Source organism: Pseudorasbora parva, chromosome 2 (genome assembly GCF_024679245.1).
Source record: "Pseudorasbora parva isolate DD20220531a chromosome 2, ASM2467924v1, whole genome shotgun sequence".
NCBI classification, from domain to species: domain Eukaryota; kingdom Metazoa; phylum Chordata; class Actinopteri; order Cypriniformes; family Gobionidae; genus Pseudorasbora; species Pseudorasbora parva.
This window is the reverse complement of record NC_090173.1, coordinates 11,481,719-11,498,918: the sequence shown is the minus strand read 5'-3', so window position 1 is coordinate 11,498,918 and position 17,200 is coordinate 11,481,719. Positions and strand designations below refer to the sequence as shown.

The following is a 17,200-nucleotide window of genomic DNA, read 5'->3' as shown; positions in this document are numbered from 1 at the left end:
ATACGCCCCACCACCCTAAACCTACCCAAGAGCGTGTCATATATACGCCCCACCACCCTAAACCTACCCAAGAGCGTGTCATATATACGCCCCACCACCCTAAACCTACCCAAGAGCGTGTCATATATACGCCCCACCACCCTAAACCTACCCAAGCGCGTGTCATATATACGCCCCACCACCCCAAACCTACCCAAGCGCGTGTCATATATACGCCCCACCACCCTAAACCTACCCAAGCGCGTGTCATATATACGCCCCACCACCCTAAACCTACCCAAGCGCGTGTCATATATACGCCCCACCACCCTAAACCTACCCAAGCGCGTGTCATATATACGCCCCACCACCCTAAACCTACCCAAGAGCGTGTCATATATACGCCCCACCACCCTAAACCTACCCAAGCGCGTGTCATATATACGCCCCACCACCCTAAACCTACCCAAGAGTGTGTCATATATACGCCCCACCACCCTAAACCTACCCAAGCGCGTCATATATACGCCCCACCACCCTAAACCTACCCAAGCGCGTGTCATATATACGCCCCACCACCCTAAACCTACCCAAGAGCGTGTCATATATACGCCCCACCACCCTAAACCTACCCAAGAGCGTGTCATATATACGCCCCACCACCCTAAACCTACCCAAGAGCGTGTCATATATACGCCCCACCACCCTAAACCTACCCAAGAGCGTGTCATATATACGCCCCACCACCCTAACCTACCTAAGAGCGTGTCATATATACGCCCCACCACCCTAAACCTACCCAAGCGTGTGTCATATATACGCCCCACCACCCTAAACCTACCCAAGCGCGTGTCATATATACGCCCCACCACCCTAAACCTACCCAAGAGCGTGTCATATATACGCCCCACCACCCTAAACCTACCCAAGAGCGTGTCATATATACGCCCCACCACCCTAAACCTACCCAAGAGCGTGTCATATATACGCCCCACCACCCTAAACCTACCCAAGAGCGTGTCATATATACGCCCCACCACCCTAAACCTACCCAAGCGCGTGTCATATATACGCCCCACCACCCTAAACCTACCCAAGAGCGTCATATATACGCCCCACCACCCTAAACCTACCCAAGAGCGTGCCATATATACGCCCCACCACCCTAAACCTACCCAAGAGCGTGTCATATATACGCCCCACCACCCTAAACCTACCCAAGAGCGTGTCATATATACGCCCCACCACCCTAAACCTACCCATGAGCGTGTCATATATACGCCCCACCACCCTAAACCTACCCAAGAGCGTGTCATATATACGCCCCACCACCCTAAACCTACCCAAGAGCGTGTCATATATACGCCCCACCACCCTAAACCTACCCAAGCGCGTGTCATATATACGCCCCACCACCCTAAACCTACCCAAGCGCGTGTCATATATACGCCCCACCACCCTAAACCTACCCATGAGCGTGTCATATATACGCCCCACCACCCTAAACCTACCCAAGCGTGTGTCATATATACGCCCCACCACCCTAAACCTACCCAAGCGCGTCATATATACGCCCACCACCCTAAACCTACCCAAGAGCGTGTCATATATACGCCCCACCACCCTAAACCTACCCAAGAGCGTGTCATATATACGCCCCACCACCCTAAACCTACCCAAGAGCGTGTCATATATACGCCCCACCACCCTAAACCTACCCAAGAGCGTGTCATATATACGCCCCACCACCCTAAACCTACCCAAGAGCGTGTCATATATACGCCCCACCACCCTAAACCTACCCAAGAGCGTGTCATATATACGCCCCACCACCCTAAACCTACCCAAGCGTGTGTCATATATACGCCCCACCACCCTAAACCTACCCAAGCGCGTGTCATATATACGCCCCACCACCCTAAACCTACCCAAGAGCGTGTCATATATACGCCCCACCACCCTAAACCTACCCAAGAGCGTGTCATATATACGCCCCACCACCCTAAACCTACCCAAGAGCGTGTCATATATACGCCCCACCACCCTAAACCTACCCAAGAGCGTGTCATATATACGCCCCACCACCCTAAACCTACCCAAGCGCGTGTCATATATACGCCCCACCACCCTAAACCTACCCAAGCGCGTGTCATATATACGCCCCACCACCCTAAACCTACCCAAGAGCGTCATATATACGCCCCACCACCCTAAACCTACCCAAGAGCGTGTCATATATACGCCCCACCACCCTAAACCTACCCAAGAGCGTGTCATATATACGCCCCACCACCCTAAACCTACCCAAGAGCGTGTCATATATACGCCCCACCACCCTAAACCTACCCATGAGCGTGTCATATATACGCCCCACCACCCTAAACCTACCCAAGAGCGTGTCATATATACGCCCCACCACCCTAAACCTACCCAAGAGCGTGTCATATATACGCCCCACCACCCTAAACCTACCCAAGCGCGTGTCATATATACGCCCCACCACCCTAAACCTACCCAAGCGCGTTTCATATATACGCCCCACCACCCTAAACCTACCCAAGTGCGTGTCATATATACGCCCCACCACCCTAAACCTACCCAAGCGTGTGTCATATATACGCCCCACCACCCTAAACCTACCCAAGCGCGTGTCATATATACGCCCCACCACCCTAAACCTACCCAAGTGCGTGTCATATATACGCCCCACCACCCTAAACCTACCCAAGCGTGTGTCATATATACGCCCCACCACCCTAAACCTACCCAAGCGCGTGTCATATATACGCCCCACCACCCTAAACCTACCCAAGAGCGTGTCATATATACGCCCCACCACCCTAAACCTACCCAAGAGCGTGTCATATATACGCCCCACCACCCTAAACCTACCCAAGAGCGTGTCATATATACACCCCACCACCCTAAACCTACCCAAGAGCGTGTCATATATACGCCCCACCACCCTAAACCTACCCAAGCGCGTGTCATATATACGCCCCACCACCCTAAACCTACCCAAGAGCGTCATATATACGCCCCACCACCCTAAACCTACCCAAGAGCGTGTCATATATACGCCCCACCACCCTAAACCTACCCAAGAGCGTGTCATATATACGCCCCACCACCCTAAACCTACCCAAGAGCGTGTCATATATACGCCCCACCACCCTAAACCTACCCATGAGCGTGTCATATATACGCCCCACCACCCTAAACCTACCCAAGCGTGTGTCATATATACGCCCCACCACCCTAAACCTACCCAAAAGCGTGTCATATATACGCCCCACCACCCTAAACCTACCCATGAGCGTGTCATATATACGCCCCACCACCCTAAACCTACCCATGAGCGTGTCATATATACGCCCCACCACCCTAAACCTACCCAAGCGCGTGTCATAAATACGCCCCACCACCCTAAACCTACCCATGAGCGTGTCATATATACGCCCCACCACCCTAAACCTACCCAAGAGCGTGTCATATATACGCCCCACCACCCTAAACCTACCCAAGAGCGTGTCATATATACGCCCCACCACCCTAAACCTACCCAAGCGCGTGTCATATATACGCCCCACCACCCTAAACCTACCCAAGCGCGTGTGATATATACGCCCCACCTCCCTAAACCTACCCATGAGCGTGTCATATATACGCCCCACCACCCTAAACCTACCCAAGAGCGTGTCATATATACGCCCCACCACCCTAAACCTACCCAAGAGCGTGTCATATATATGCCCCACCACCCTAAACCTACCCAAGAGCGTGTCATTTATACGCCCCACCACCCTAAACCTACCCAAGAGCGTGTCATATATACGCCCCACCACCCTAAACCTACCCAAGAGCGTGTCATATATACGCCCCACCACCCTAAACCTACCCAAGAGCGTGTCATATATACGCCCCACCACCCTAAACCTACCCAAGAGCGTGTCATATATACGCCCCACCACCCTAAACCTACCCAAGAGCGTGTCATATATACACCCCACCACCCTAAACCTACCCAAGAGCGTGTCATATATACGCCCCACCACCCTAAACCTACCCAAGAGCGTGTCATATATACGCCCCACCACCCTAAACCTACCCAAGAGCGTGTCATATATACGCCCCACCACCCTAAACCTACCCAAGACCGTGTCATATATACGCCCCACCACCCTAAACCTACCCAAGAGCGTGTCATATATACGCCCCACCACCCTAAACCTACCCAAGAGCGTGTCATATATACGCCCCACCACCCTAAACCTACCCAAGCGCGTGTCATATATACGCCCCACAACCGTAAACCTACCCAAACGCGTGTCATATATATGCCCCACCACCCTAAACCTACCCAAGAGCGTGTCATATATACGCCCAACCACCGTAAACCTACCCAAACGCGTGTCATATATATGCCCCACCACCCTAAACCTACCCAAGTGCGTGTCATATATATGCCCCACCACCCTAAACCTACCCAAGAGCGTGTCATATATACGCCCCACCACCCTAAACCTACCCAAGAGCGTGTCATATATACGCCCCACCACCCTAAACCTACCCAAGAGCGTGTCATATATATGCCCCACCACCCTAAACCTACCCAAGAGCGTGTCATATATACGCCCCACCACCCTAAACCTACCCAAGAGCGTGTCATATATACGCCCCACCACCCTAAACGTACCCAAGAGCGTGTCATATATATGCCCCACCACCCTAAACCTACCCATGAGCGTGTCATATATACGCCCCACCACCCTAAACCTACCCAAGCGCGTGTCATATATACGCCCCACCACCCTAAACCTACCCAAGAGCGTGTCATATATACGCCCCACCACCCTAAACCTACCCAAGCGCGTGTCATATATACGCCCCACCACCATAAACCTACCCAAACGCGTGTCATATATACGCCCCACCACCGTAAACCTACCCAAGCGCGTGTCATATATACGCCCCACCACCCTAAACCTACCCAAGAGCGTCATATATACGCCCCACCACCCTAAACCTACCCAAGAGCGTGTCATATATACGCCCCACCACCCTAAACCTACCCAAGAGCGTGTCATATATACGCCCCACCACCCTAAACCTACCCAAGAGCGTGTCATATATACGCCCCACCACCCTAAACCTACCCATGAGCGTGTCATATATACGCCCCACCACCCTAAACCTACCCAAGCGTGTGTCATATATACGCCCCACCACCCTAAACCTACCCAAGAGCGTGTCATATATACGCCCCACCACCCTAAACCTACCCATGAGCGTGTCATATATACGCCCCACCACCCTAAACCTACCCATGAGCGTGTCATATATACGCCCCACCACCCTAAACCTACCCAACCGCGTGTCATAAATACGCCCCACCACCCTAAACCTACCCATGAGCGTGTCATATATACGCCCCACCACCCTAAACCTACCCAAGAGCGTGTCATATATACGCCCCACCACCCTAAACCTACCCAAGAGCGTGTCATATATACGCCCCACCACCCTAAACCTACCCAAGCGCGTGTCATATATACGCCCCACCACCCTAAACCTACCCAAGCGCGTGTGATATATACGCCCCACCACCCTAAACCTACCCATGAGCGTGTCATATATACGCCCCACCACCCTAAACCTACCCAAGAGCGTGTCATATATACGCCCCACCACCCTAAACCTACCCAAGAGCGTGTCATATATATGCCCCACCACCCTAAACCTACCCAAGAGCGTGTCATTTATACGCCCCACCACCCTAAACCTACCCAAGAGCGTGTCATATATACGCCCCACCACCCTAAACCTACCCAAGAGCGTGTCATATATACGCCCCACCACCCTAAACCTACCCAAGAGCGTGTCATATATACGCCCCACCACCCTAAACCTACCCAAGAGCGTGTCATATATACGCCCCACCACCCTAAACCTACCCAAGAGCGTGTCATATATACACCCCACCACCCTAAACCTACCCAAGAGCGTGTCATATATACGCCCCACCACCCTAAACCTACCCAAGAGCGTGTCATATATACGCCCCACCACCCTAAACCTACCCAAGAGCGTGTCATATATACGCCCCACCACCCTAAACCTACCCAAGAGCGTGTCATATATACGCCCCACCACCCTAAACCTACCCAAGAGCGTGTCATATATACGCCCCACCACCCTAAACCTACCCAAGAGCGTGTCATATATACGCCCCACCACCCTAAACCTACCCAAGCGCGTGTCATATATACGCCCCACAACCGTAAACCTACCCAAACGCGTGTCATATATATGCCCCACCACCCTAAACCTACCCAAGAGCGTGTCATATATACGCCCCACCACCGTAAACCTACCCAAACGCGTGTCATATATATGCCCCACCACCCTAAACCTACCCAAGCGCGTGTCATATATATGCCCCACCACCCTAAACCTACCCAAGAGCGTGTCATATATACGCCCCACCACCCTAAACCTACCCAAGAGCGTGTCATATATACGCCCCACCACCCTAAACCTACCCAAGAGCGTGTCATATATATGCCCCACCACCCTAAACCTACCCAAGAGCGTGTCATATATACGCCCCACCACCCTAAACCTACCCAAGAGCGTGTCATATATACGCCCCACCACCCTAAACCTACCCAAGAGCGTGTCATATATATGCCCCACCACCCTAAACCTACCCATGAGCGTGTCATATATACGCCCCACCACCCTAAACCTACCCAAGCGCGTGTCATATATACGCCCCACCACCCTAAACCTACCCAAGAGCGTGTCATATATACGCCCCACCACCCTAAACCTACCCAAGCGCGTGTCATATATACGCCCCACCACCATAAACCTACCCAAACGCGTGTCATATATACGCCCCACCACCGTAAACCTACCCAAACGCGTGTCATATATACGCCCCACCACCGTAAACCTACCCAAACGCGTGTCATATATACGCCATAAAGTGCGTATCATATGCACGCGAAAAACAGCGTATCATATGCATGCCAAAATAAGTTTTGGCGTATACATTCCACGACATTGCACACTCGTACTATTTATACACATTTATGTGTGATCGGGTTGCCTCAGTTGTAAGTCACTTTGGATAAAAGCATCAACATATACCCTGAGGGCCCAAACCAAGCAAAACGTACTTTGATTATACATGGTATTTAAATGGTACTACTCCAATAGTACAAGGAAAGTAAGCAACCTGTTTGCCTTAAAATTTTGAGTTTGTTAAAATTAAAAATTTGAGTTGATACAATGAAGGAAATTTGTTTAATAAATAGAAACTCAAAATATTATTGTATCTGAACCACATAAAAATGTGATAAATCATGAAAATAGCACAATTTGGCTGCGTCATCACAAATAAAACACACAATTACCCAATATTAATGATATTTTGATAAAGGTTGTCGCTTTTCAAAAATGTTCATTGTATTAACTCAAACAATTAACTTAACATTTTAAGGCAACCAGGTAACTTATTTTTTTAAAATAATTTTTTACAGTACAGTATATGTCCTGAAATCATGGACAGATGCTGGACCTCGAATTTGCAGGGTTGCTAAAATCAATTACCATAAAATTAAACATCAACTGTGATCAGATTTTTTTTATTTTCCCTTTGTTTTACCAGGGTAGTCACATTGAGATAGTGGTCTCTTTTTCAAGTGAGCCCTGGCCAAGAAAAGGCAGCACATAGCTAAAAAAAGACACATAAAAACAGAGATGGACACAACATAAAAAAAACATAAATACAATTAACAAGTAAGAATATGCAGGCTGTGAACAACAAAAAGTCTAGACATACTCACATGTATGATTTAAAGTGTCTGCCAGATACGACTTAAAATCAGAGATGGGGATAAACATGTTTAGTTTCAGTTCTTTCTGTAGTGCGTTCCAGATTAATATGTCTACAAAGCTATCAACATCTGATCATATTTTCTCCTGCCATAACACATGCGCTTTATAAACACACAGTTAAAGCAGACAGAGAAAAACTAATGTTATATAGTTAAGGGTCTAGAGCCCAACTAAAGCAAATACTGATCACCATAATGGCGACTACAAACTTTATTATTTTCAATAAAACATTAACATGAAAACCTTTCTTATTAAGAGCTTATGTAGACGTCTGACAGTCAATCCGGTTAATAAGTGAAGCTAATCATGCTGTTTGTGGAGTTGTTTAATCATGCTCTTCTGAGATCTTGAGACATTTAATGTCATCTTTTATCTTTAGTTGATTTAGTTTAAGGCTGTGGCTGGAAGTCAGTTGTTTATTTGAGGAATATCATACTAATCTTAATAAAACGCTCCACTAGCATTAAATGTTCCACGTACATGTGCAGATGCATATATGCTGGCTAATAATTGCCCTATTTACTGTAAACCATGCTCAAATTGAAAGTGAAATCCAAATGCAGCCCAATATTGACACTGACCATGTAAACTCTCAAAAGAGTAAACATTTCAACATCAAAGGTACATAACCTTTCACATAAAAGCTTAAAATTAAAAATCTTGTTAAAATGTCCAATGTCTATTTAATTATGATATTTTTAACTTGCACAGTCCAGGATGCGGACGCTGTATTTGTATGATTATCGGGTTCACGAGAATGAGACAAGACAATATTTTAACACTATTTTTAAGAAATCTTAAATGACAAAAAACCTGACTGAAAGACACAAAATGCAAAACAATGCAGGGGCTTTTTGAAGTATTTTTATTAAAGGTGCACTATGTAGTATTTTTGCAGTAAAATATCCAAAAACCACTAGGCCGGTGTTATATATTTTGTTCAGTTAAGTACTTACAATATCCCAAATGTTTCCAACTATTTTTAAATTGTGAGAAAATTGCTATTTTAACCGAGGACCGGGACGTGTCAGCATAGCGTTTGAGGGAGTCGCCTGTCAATTGCGTCATATCTGCGCTACCCTCGGTTTCGAGTTTTATTTGGCAGGAGCGCTTTACTCTTAGCAGTGTGAACAAGTGAATAAACGGAGTAACGTCATAACATCATTTTAAACACACTTAAATGTATCTGATATGATAAACAGAGCTGCTTTACCTCATTGTCATAACCGGAAGAGCGGATCAGTGCAGGCGCCCGGCGACTGTGTCCCGTCCCGTCATAATAAAAGTCCCGGTATTCGCGGGCCGTGTGTTTGTGTAACAATCGCTCCAGCGGCCGTGCTCAGCTCCACAACACTCGCTCCTGCTCTGCTTCACTACAGTAAAGTTAATAACCGCATCCATCAGCATGATTTCTGCCCGAGTCCTATTTTCCACCGGCTGTGAGGTGAAGACCACATCTCCCAAGATGCTGCGCTCACACTTTGCGTCATCAAACTACGCATTTGTTTTGAATAGGCGCCCTCCAGTGGACGGAAAGTTGCATAGTGCACCTTTAATCTAGTGCTGCCCACTAACAATATTTTAGTATTTGAGTAATCGGTCGATTATTTTGTTTATTTAATTTCCACTGTTATGCTGACAATACATAAATCTATTTTACTGCACAGCCTCATTCTCTATTTCCTCCCTCCTCTTTAAAGGATTAGTTCACTTTAAAATAGGGCTGTGCGATATTGAAGAAAAATGCGATACATGGTATGCAATACCTCGTTAAATAATGCGATATTCAATATGCGATACGATATTGCTATTAGCGTGTGAAATCTTTTAAAATTATATATTTTTAAAATAGAATACCATGTGATTCACATTCTTTCTGGGAAAAGAAAGCATCGCTACAACTTCTGAAAGTGACCAGCAGTGTTTAAGCAAACATTTCTGTTAAAAAAAGTGTGTGTGTATTTGGTAGTTCGAGTGTGTAACAAGACACGAATCCGAATTGAAGGGATCACACGCTTTCAGAGAGGCGGCTTGTGCGCATGTTTTGGTGTGTGTGTGTGTGTGTGTGTGTGTGTTAGACAGCACGAGACTGCAAGGAGTTGTTTTTCGCAAGTTGTTACGTATAATAACTCTTTTTAACGTCAAGCAAGTCCCATAAGTAACAGTCTTGTGTCCAGTCTATTCTCTGCCATAATGCGACCTAAAACGTACACTTTTCACGAAGTTGAAGTAGCCTATTAATATCATTCAGATATTGCCTGCCGTTGCGATTATGCATATTACGATATGTGCGTTTTCGATATTTCGATAATTTCGATATATTGCACAGTCCTACTTAAAAACTAAAATGTCCTGATAATTTACTTAACCACATCTCATCCAAGGTGTTTGTGTCTTTCTTTCAATCAGCAGTTCGGATCTAGCCTGACAAGCCAGACCCACATCAAGATGTTTGGTCTGGAAACTCACCATTGACGGCTCAATCCGAGGGGCGGATAAACGGTTGTCTTTCAAACTCCCTCTGCACGCGATAGGATAGCGCTACAACCAACCAGAGCAACGAAGGTGAAGCAGAGCTCGCTGTCTGATTAAACATTCGCCGTATCCGGTCGGCTAAACTCTGAACACATCTTCCCTTCTTAAGAATGACTTCAGTGCCGTTCTTTGTTCTTTTCTCAGAGAAAAGCTTAACTCCAAGTCTTCCGGAGTCGCGGTCAAAGCTGATTCGAAAGACCGCCGTTCGCCAGTTTCTGTGTTTACTAGAAGCACGCAAACGCAACTCGGCCGTCATTATGTTAAGCCCCGCCCACCGACTCTATACACGATGTGATTGGTCCGGCAAGAGTTAGGGGATTACAGCTCAGAAGGGTATTGAGAGTTGCTAGACAACACTTGCGGGCAGATTAAATTTGCTGCCGCTAGGGTGCATCTAGATTTCTAGGCTAGCTCGGATCACCAGTCACGTAATTTCTGCAGTTTGACGCACGACCCGAATCATGATTCAGTTCACTGATTTATTAAGATCCGAGGCTTTACGAAGCAGTGTTTTGAAATCGGCCCATCACTATACAAGTCGTTATTTGTTTGTTTTTTTGCGCACAAAAACTATTCTCGCCGCTTCATCAATGATTGTAGAGCCGCTGCAGTGAGATGGGCTTTGTATCGACGTCTTTAGTGCCTTTATGGGTCTTGAGAGAGGAAATGACATTGGTGTCAATGAAGGCCTTTCTGAGCCGTCGGATTTCAACACTGATATCTTCATCTGTGTCTGAAGATGAGCGGAGGTCTGACGGGTGTCCAACCACATGAGGATGAGGAATTAATGACAGAATTTACATTTTGTTTGGGTGAACTAACACTTTAATATCAATCATGTTCATTAAATATAGATCTTAAGTTATGTTAGCATGTGCTGATAGCTGTTGATTTGAACTGAAATAGATCAGATAAATTTTTCCAGTGCTACAATGCTGGTAGCTGGAGTGACTTACTTTTTTTGAGTATATATATTTTTTGTTTATGCTACAAATTAAGTTCCCCTAACTCAGTGTAGCTTGTTGGTTGAACGTTAATTCACTCAAAGTTGATGCAAACTGTTGAGCCAACACATCATTTTTTTTAGAGTGTAAGTGGTAATAAGTTTAAATCAACTCAATTAACTAGTTTTCTTGGTGAATTTAAGGAAATCAGTTTCCACGAGTAAGAAAGATCAATGATCAAGATGTTTTTGTTGCATGTTCCTAACAAATCAATTACAGTTTTAGTAGTTACGGTAAAACGACAATGAAAACAGAGATATTGACATATTTTATCTTGTGTATATGACCTGTAAAGCAATGTCAAACACAATCAGCATGGTTATTTATTGACCAGATGCTCTATATATTGGTGCTGGGCATGGATATTTCTCACAGCCGATGAGTTAGCAATCAAAATGAGGACACCAGCCATCCTTCTTTGCTTCTTTCTGGCGTTCTGTCCCCTCTCTGTTGGGACACCGCTCAAGTGTCCTCCTCCATTTCTGACGGAGAGCACACAGCAGGGATCGGGGAGACTTTGTGCAACTCTCCAACTGCAGACCAAATTGCCCTGTCCCAGTGTAAACCTGTCAGTCAGTGAAGATGTCCAGCTGAATCCTGAGAAGTGGCGTCTGGAGAGTCTGTCACTGAAGGTGAGGTTTTTAAGATGCACTTTATAATCTTATTTTACTATATGGAAAGTAGTGGTACAACTCTTTGTGTCTGGTCATACATGTCATTTCTATATTTGTTATGTACAAATATAATTAAACAATGGTCATTTACAGTGATTTTTTCAAAATGCAGAAATGTTAAGGTGCCTTTGATGATTGCATTAGTGTTATAATGTTTTCAGAAGACCCAGAAAAAGAGATATTTTGAGTAAAATGTGTTGTATTAAAAGAACACTACACTTTTTTTTAAAATAGGCTCATTTTCCAATTCCCTTACATTGTAAGAAAAATTGAATTGTTTCAAAAATTGAAACCGAATTTAATTGCATCAATTTACATAATTTCAATTTCAATGAAAAATTTTGATGTGATCAGTCACTTGAACATTTTCAATTGGAGACATTATTATTTTTTAATACAGTGTAGAGTTGATATCCATAACATTTTTTTAATCCATTCAGCCGATCTCTGTATCTGGCGGTAGCACTTTAAGCATAGCCTAGCATACATCATTGAATCTGATTAGACCATTAGCATCGTGCTCAAAAATAACCAAAGGCTTTCGATATTTTTCATATTTAAAACTTGACTCTTCTTTAGTCACATCGTGTACTAAGTAGAGGTCAACCGATTCATCGGATTTGCCGATTAATCGGCACCGATAGCTGATTGGTGGAACAATCGGTTATCGGCAAAAATCAATAGCGATAGTTTTTCCGGTTTGCGTCCATTGCGGGAGCGGCTGAGAAGGCTGCTGTCATTACACAGTAGCCTACGAGAGCTCTGAGAAGGGTCTTATATAGCGCGAGAGCGGCCTCTAGAGGCCATTTAAAAAACTATCACTGCGCGCTTCACCGAACGCTGCACAGAGCGCGCTGACACATCTGACGCGTGCTTAAAACAGCGAAAGGGAAACGGTATGAATACAGAACACTTCAGTACATGTTGCTAAATCATTATAAAGTAATTTTTTTGGGTGACTAGATGCTTTAGCAGCAAAAGAACAGCAGTATGTATGTACTTTACTTTGTCGTCGAGGCTGAGAGGACGCTCATATTAGCAGCAACATTTACCTCAAGCAGTTAAAGCGATTTAACAACTAGTGATGTAGGAAACCAGACTGTATGGTCATGCATCCGACAGAAATATAAACACATCAGAAACACATTCGATTTCAATACATATTTTATTTTGATAAGAAAACTGTCAAGTGTTCTAAAAAAGCGAACTCTTTGGATTTATTATGAAATAACACTTAATATAATACCGTAATCCATTATAATACTTTATATCCAATATTCCTTTTGTAACATTAAGTAAGGTTAATAAATGCTGTAGAAGTATTATTCATTGTTAGTTTTATCTGTTAACCTTTTTTATGCACTATGAACTAACTTGAATGATTAAGATACAATTGTACTGCTCAACTATTACACGGTGTAAATTGTATATTGCATATCATTCATGTAAGCTAGCTAAATAAGCTAATAAATCCTTGTTAACGAATGGGACGTGCAGTCTGTTACCTGACATTCACTTACATGTTTCTAGGTTATAGCTAAAGAAACATTTATTTGTAATATTTTAATGTTTTAGTTATTTTCTGTAGATTTTCTTCTGAACTTGTCATTTTAATATAATCATATTTACATAATGCAATTTAGGACATTTTCATGGTTCAGTACTGTTTTTTTATTTCTTGTAATAAAGTTCAGCACTGTTTAGTGTTTTTATTTTATTTGTTATTATTATTATTATTATTATTACTATTATTTTAATCTAGTATTTTTTTAAACTATCGGTCGATTAATCGGTTATCGGCAAGTGTGGCCCAACCTAGCTATCGGTAAAATCTATCGGTCGACCTTTACTAAGACAAACAGAAAAATGTAAAGTTGCGATTTTTTTTCTAGACCGATATAAAGCTCTGGAGAAAATTAAAAGACAGCAGCAAAGTTGTATGATTATTACGCAGTAATGAGAGTATAGTTCCTAGCTACAGCTCTGGAAAAAATTAAGAGACCAGTTAACATTATGAGAAATCAAAGTTAAGTTGTCAGAGCTGTAGCTAGGAACTATACTCTCATCACTGTGTTTAAAAAACAGTAAAACTCAACTGTTTAACTCTAAGGGACTTGAAAAATAAGCCTATTTTCAGAAAAAATGGAGTGTTCCTTTAATGATTTTACGAATGTTTGTCCTATGGCTTTTAGAGACCGTTTGGTCGATGTAACGTGCTAACTGTAGACACATTAATCAATTGCCTACGCACAAAACGATCTTTACATCATTTAACCATGGTCTCTGGAGTTGTATCATTAAATTGTACTTTTTCTTTTTTAGGTGGAAAAAACCTGCAGTTTTAAGGTGTCTAAACAAGACGAGCAATGCCAACATTTTCCTGAAGGATTCTATGCAAACATCCCTATAAACTCCATCAATACGCAATCAGAGTTTTTGTGTAGTTGCTCAAAATTGCACATCAGACACAGACGTACTCCTACATTTACAGATTTTAGCAATAAGCATTTAGTGGACGATCCTAAGGGTCCAAATAACAAACCCTACTGGAGGAAAAAGTGGAATTCTGCAAATGATTATAGAAAGAACGTAAAGAAAAACAACAATACACCACGGAAACAATCCTTCATGGATAGGAAAGACTTTAATCAAAAGTTCACACGCAATTTTAAGATTAAAGCTTCTAATAACAGAATTTTATTCAGAAGCGAGAACAGAATGAAAATTTATGATGTTACCGATAACGGTAGTGATATAGAAATAGAGGAAAGATTTGATCATGCTGTGGTTGATCTTGACAACAATGATCAGCCGATTCATTTTGAACCCGTTTCAGAGGAGTTTTCTGAACCCTTAGGAAAAATGAAACCTGGAGACACTCTTTCAATAAAAAGAGTAAATGGTCCATCTAGAGTGTCCAATACATGGAGAGGAGGAGTGCAGAAATTTGCAGAAGTTGCCGAACCCGTAGCTGAAGGAGAAGACCTAGCCATGTCTGTAATCGGACCAGCATCAGCAGCGACTCAAGCTACACTCTTCGCATCAATTACACAATTTCTTACTCTTTTTTTTATATAAGCCAAAAATGAAAAAAAAATTTGAGGGTTGTACTTTAATGTATAAACCTCAGTATATCCCATGTATGCTAGAAAACATATATATCATGATAATTACAAGTAATGAACAATTTAGTCTTATAAAAAGTATTTCTCTAATAGTGCTAAAAATATGTGCATTTGAATTATACCTGTGATGTGAATGTGACAATAAAACTACACTTTGTGAAATCAAATACACCCCAAAGGATTTTTTCTTCAGCATTTTTTTAATGTTCCCGTTGCACAATTAGCTTTGAAATATACAAAATACCAAGGCAAGTTTATTTTTATAGCACATTTCATACACTAGTACGTTACACAGAAAAGGGAATTAGTCACAAAATAAAAGCTAGGAAAATTAAAACAATTTTTAAAGAGATGCAAAGTGATACAGTCATAAAAGGAATTAAAGCTGCAAGCAGCGATGAAAGGGTCCTCGCACCAGAGTCCTGCACGGGTCCGATTTTGTAAATCCGTACCCGCGGAGCGTTAAACCGCATCCGACCCGTTTTCCGACATGGAGCACGAATTAAAATCTGCACCCGACCCGACCCGACCCGCTTAAAATAGAACCGGCACCCGAAATAAAATCAGTTTAGCATATACACATTATATAGGCCTACACATTTATTGCCAGGTCATACAAAAGTAATTACAGCTCGCCACATCTTTAAAATTCGAACACATTGTTTTCAATGAGTGTACGCACATCGGCGGCGGCATTCGGCGCCTGTCCACGGCGGCTCAGGAAGTTGTTCAAAATCCTGCCTCGCCACAGAGCGCCAATGTACTGATTTCACCCTGTGGTACAAGATGCACACATCGTGCAGCTCTTCTGTCGGAAGTGGATTCAAAACTGAGTTCGCGCGTAGGCCTATATAATGTGCGTGTCCGCCGCTGAGCTTTGAGTCTGGTGTGCGACCCCCTTGAAGCCATTTTTTTGAAAGTGAGAGAATCCTGGGAGGACCGGCGGCGGCGCGAGCAGAAAAAACCTGATATTGTTTTGAAATTGTTTGATTAACTTGAAATACAGGCAAGACATATTTTTGTAGATGTGTTCCTAAAAATATGCATACATTTTTATGTTCACACGTGACTGTTTTAAACCCGTGTTAGACCCGTGTTTCCCCCTTGTCCGACCCGACCCACACCAGTATCCAACACAGTTGGATGTCTTTCACCTGTTTAAAAAACCTAGAAAATGAGGCTCTCAAATCAATGTCGTAATAGAAGGGGAAACGCCGCCTCTACAGATAAATGTGTACGCCTGCTTCTGTAGCTCCGCCCATCTGCTTCTGTAGCCCAGCCCGCTTGCTTCTGTAGCCCCGCCCGCCTGCTTCTGTCGCCCCGCCTACCTGCTTCTGTTGCCCCGCCCGCCTGCTTCTGTAGCCCCACCCAACTGCTTCTGTTGCCCCGCCCACCTGCTTCTGTAGCCCCACCCAACTGCTTCTGTCGCCCCGCCCACCTGCTTCTGTAGCCCCGCTCGCCTGCTTCTGTAGCCCCACCCAACTGCTTATGTAGCCCCACCCAACTGCTTCTGTTGCCCCGCCCACCTGCTTCTGTAGCCCCGCTCGCCTGCTTCTGTAGCCCCGCCCGGCTGCTTATGTAGCCCCGCCCGCCTGCTTCTGTAGCCCCGCCCGCCTGCTTCTGTAGCCCCGCCCGGCTGCTTCTGTAGCCCCGCCCACCTGCTTCTGTAGCCCCGCCCGCCTGTTTCTGTAGCTCCGCCCGCCTGCTTCTGTAGCCCCGTCCGCCTGTGTGTTTTCCAGACGGCTACCAAGACGTAAGCATGTCAGCAAAACCCACACTAACGTCATTAGTTGACCTCAGACAACAGTATACATTTTTTTTAAAGCCAGTTCATGACACCTTTAAGGTGTTATTTCTCTGTATAAAGCGACAAAAAAGTGCAGCGTTTTCTATGCTGAACATCACACATTTTTGTAGTGTAAATAAAACAGGACGGCAGCATTTAAATACCACTTTCACAGTTTCTACTAGACACTAT

At 44.3% G+C, this 17,200-nt stretch overlaps 1 protein-coding gene across 3 annotated transcripts in view; it reads left to right on the top strand.

Moving 5' to 3' along the window:
- The window catches only part of LOC137050243 (uncharacterized), a 189,858-nt gene extending 174,469 nt beyond the window's left edge, over positions 1-15,389 (top strand). For 2 of the 3 annotated variants that reach the window (XM_067428749.1, XM_067428751.1), the window contains 2 exons: positions 11,758-12,055; positions 14,420-15,389. In XM_067428749.1, the coding sequence (XP_067284850.1) occupies positions 11,819-12,055; positions 14,420-15,175 (993 nt within the window). In that variant the 5' untranslated portion in view covers positions 11,758-11,818 and the 3' untranslated portion in view covers positions 15,176-15,389. The remainder of the gene's footprint in view (positions 1-11,757; positions 12,056-14,419) is intronic. The other variant, XM_067428750.1, reaches the window with a different exon arrangement.
- Positions 15,390-17,200: the final 1,811 nt, after the last annotated feature.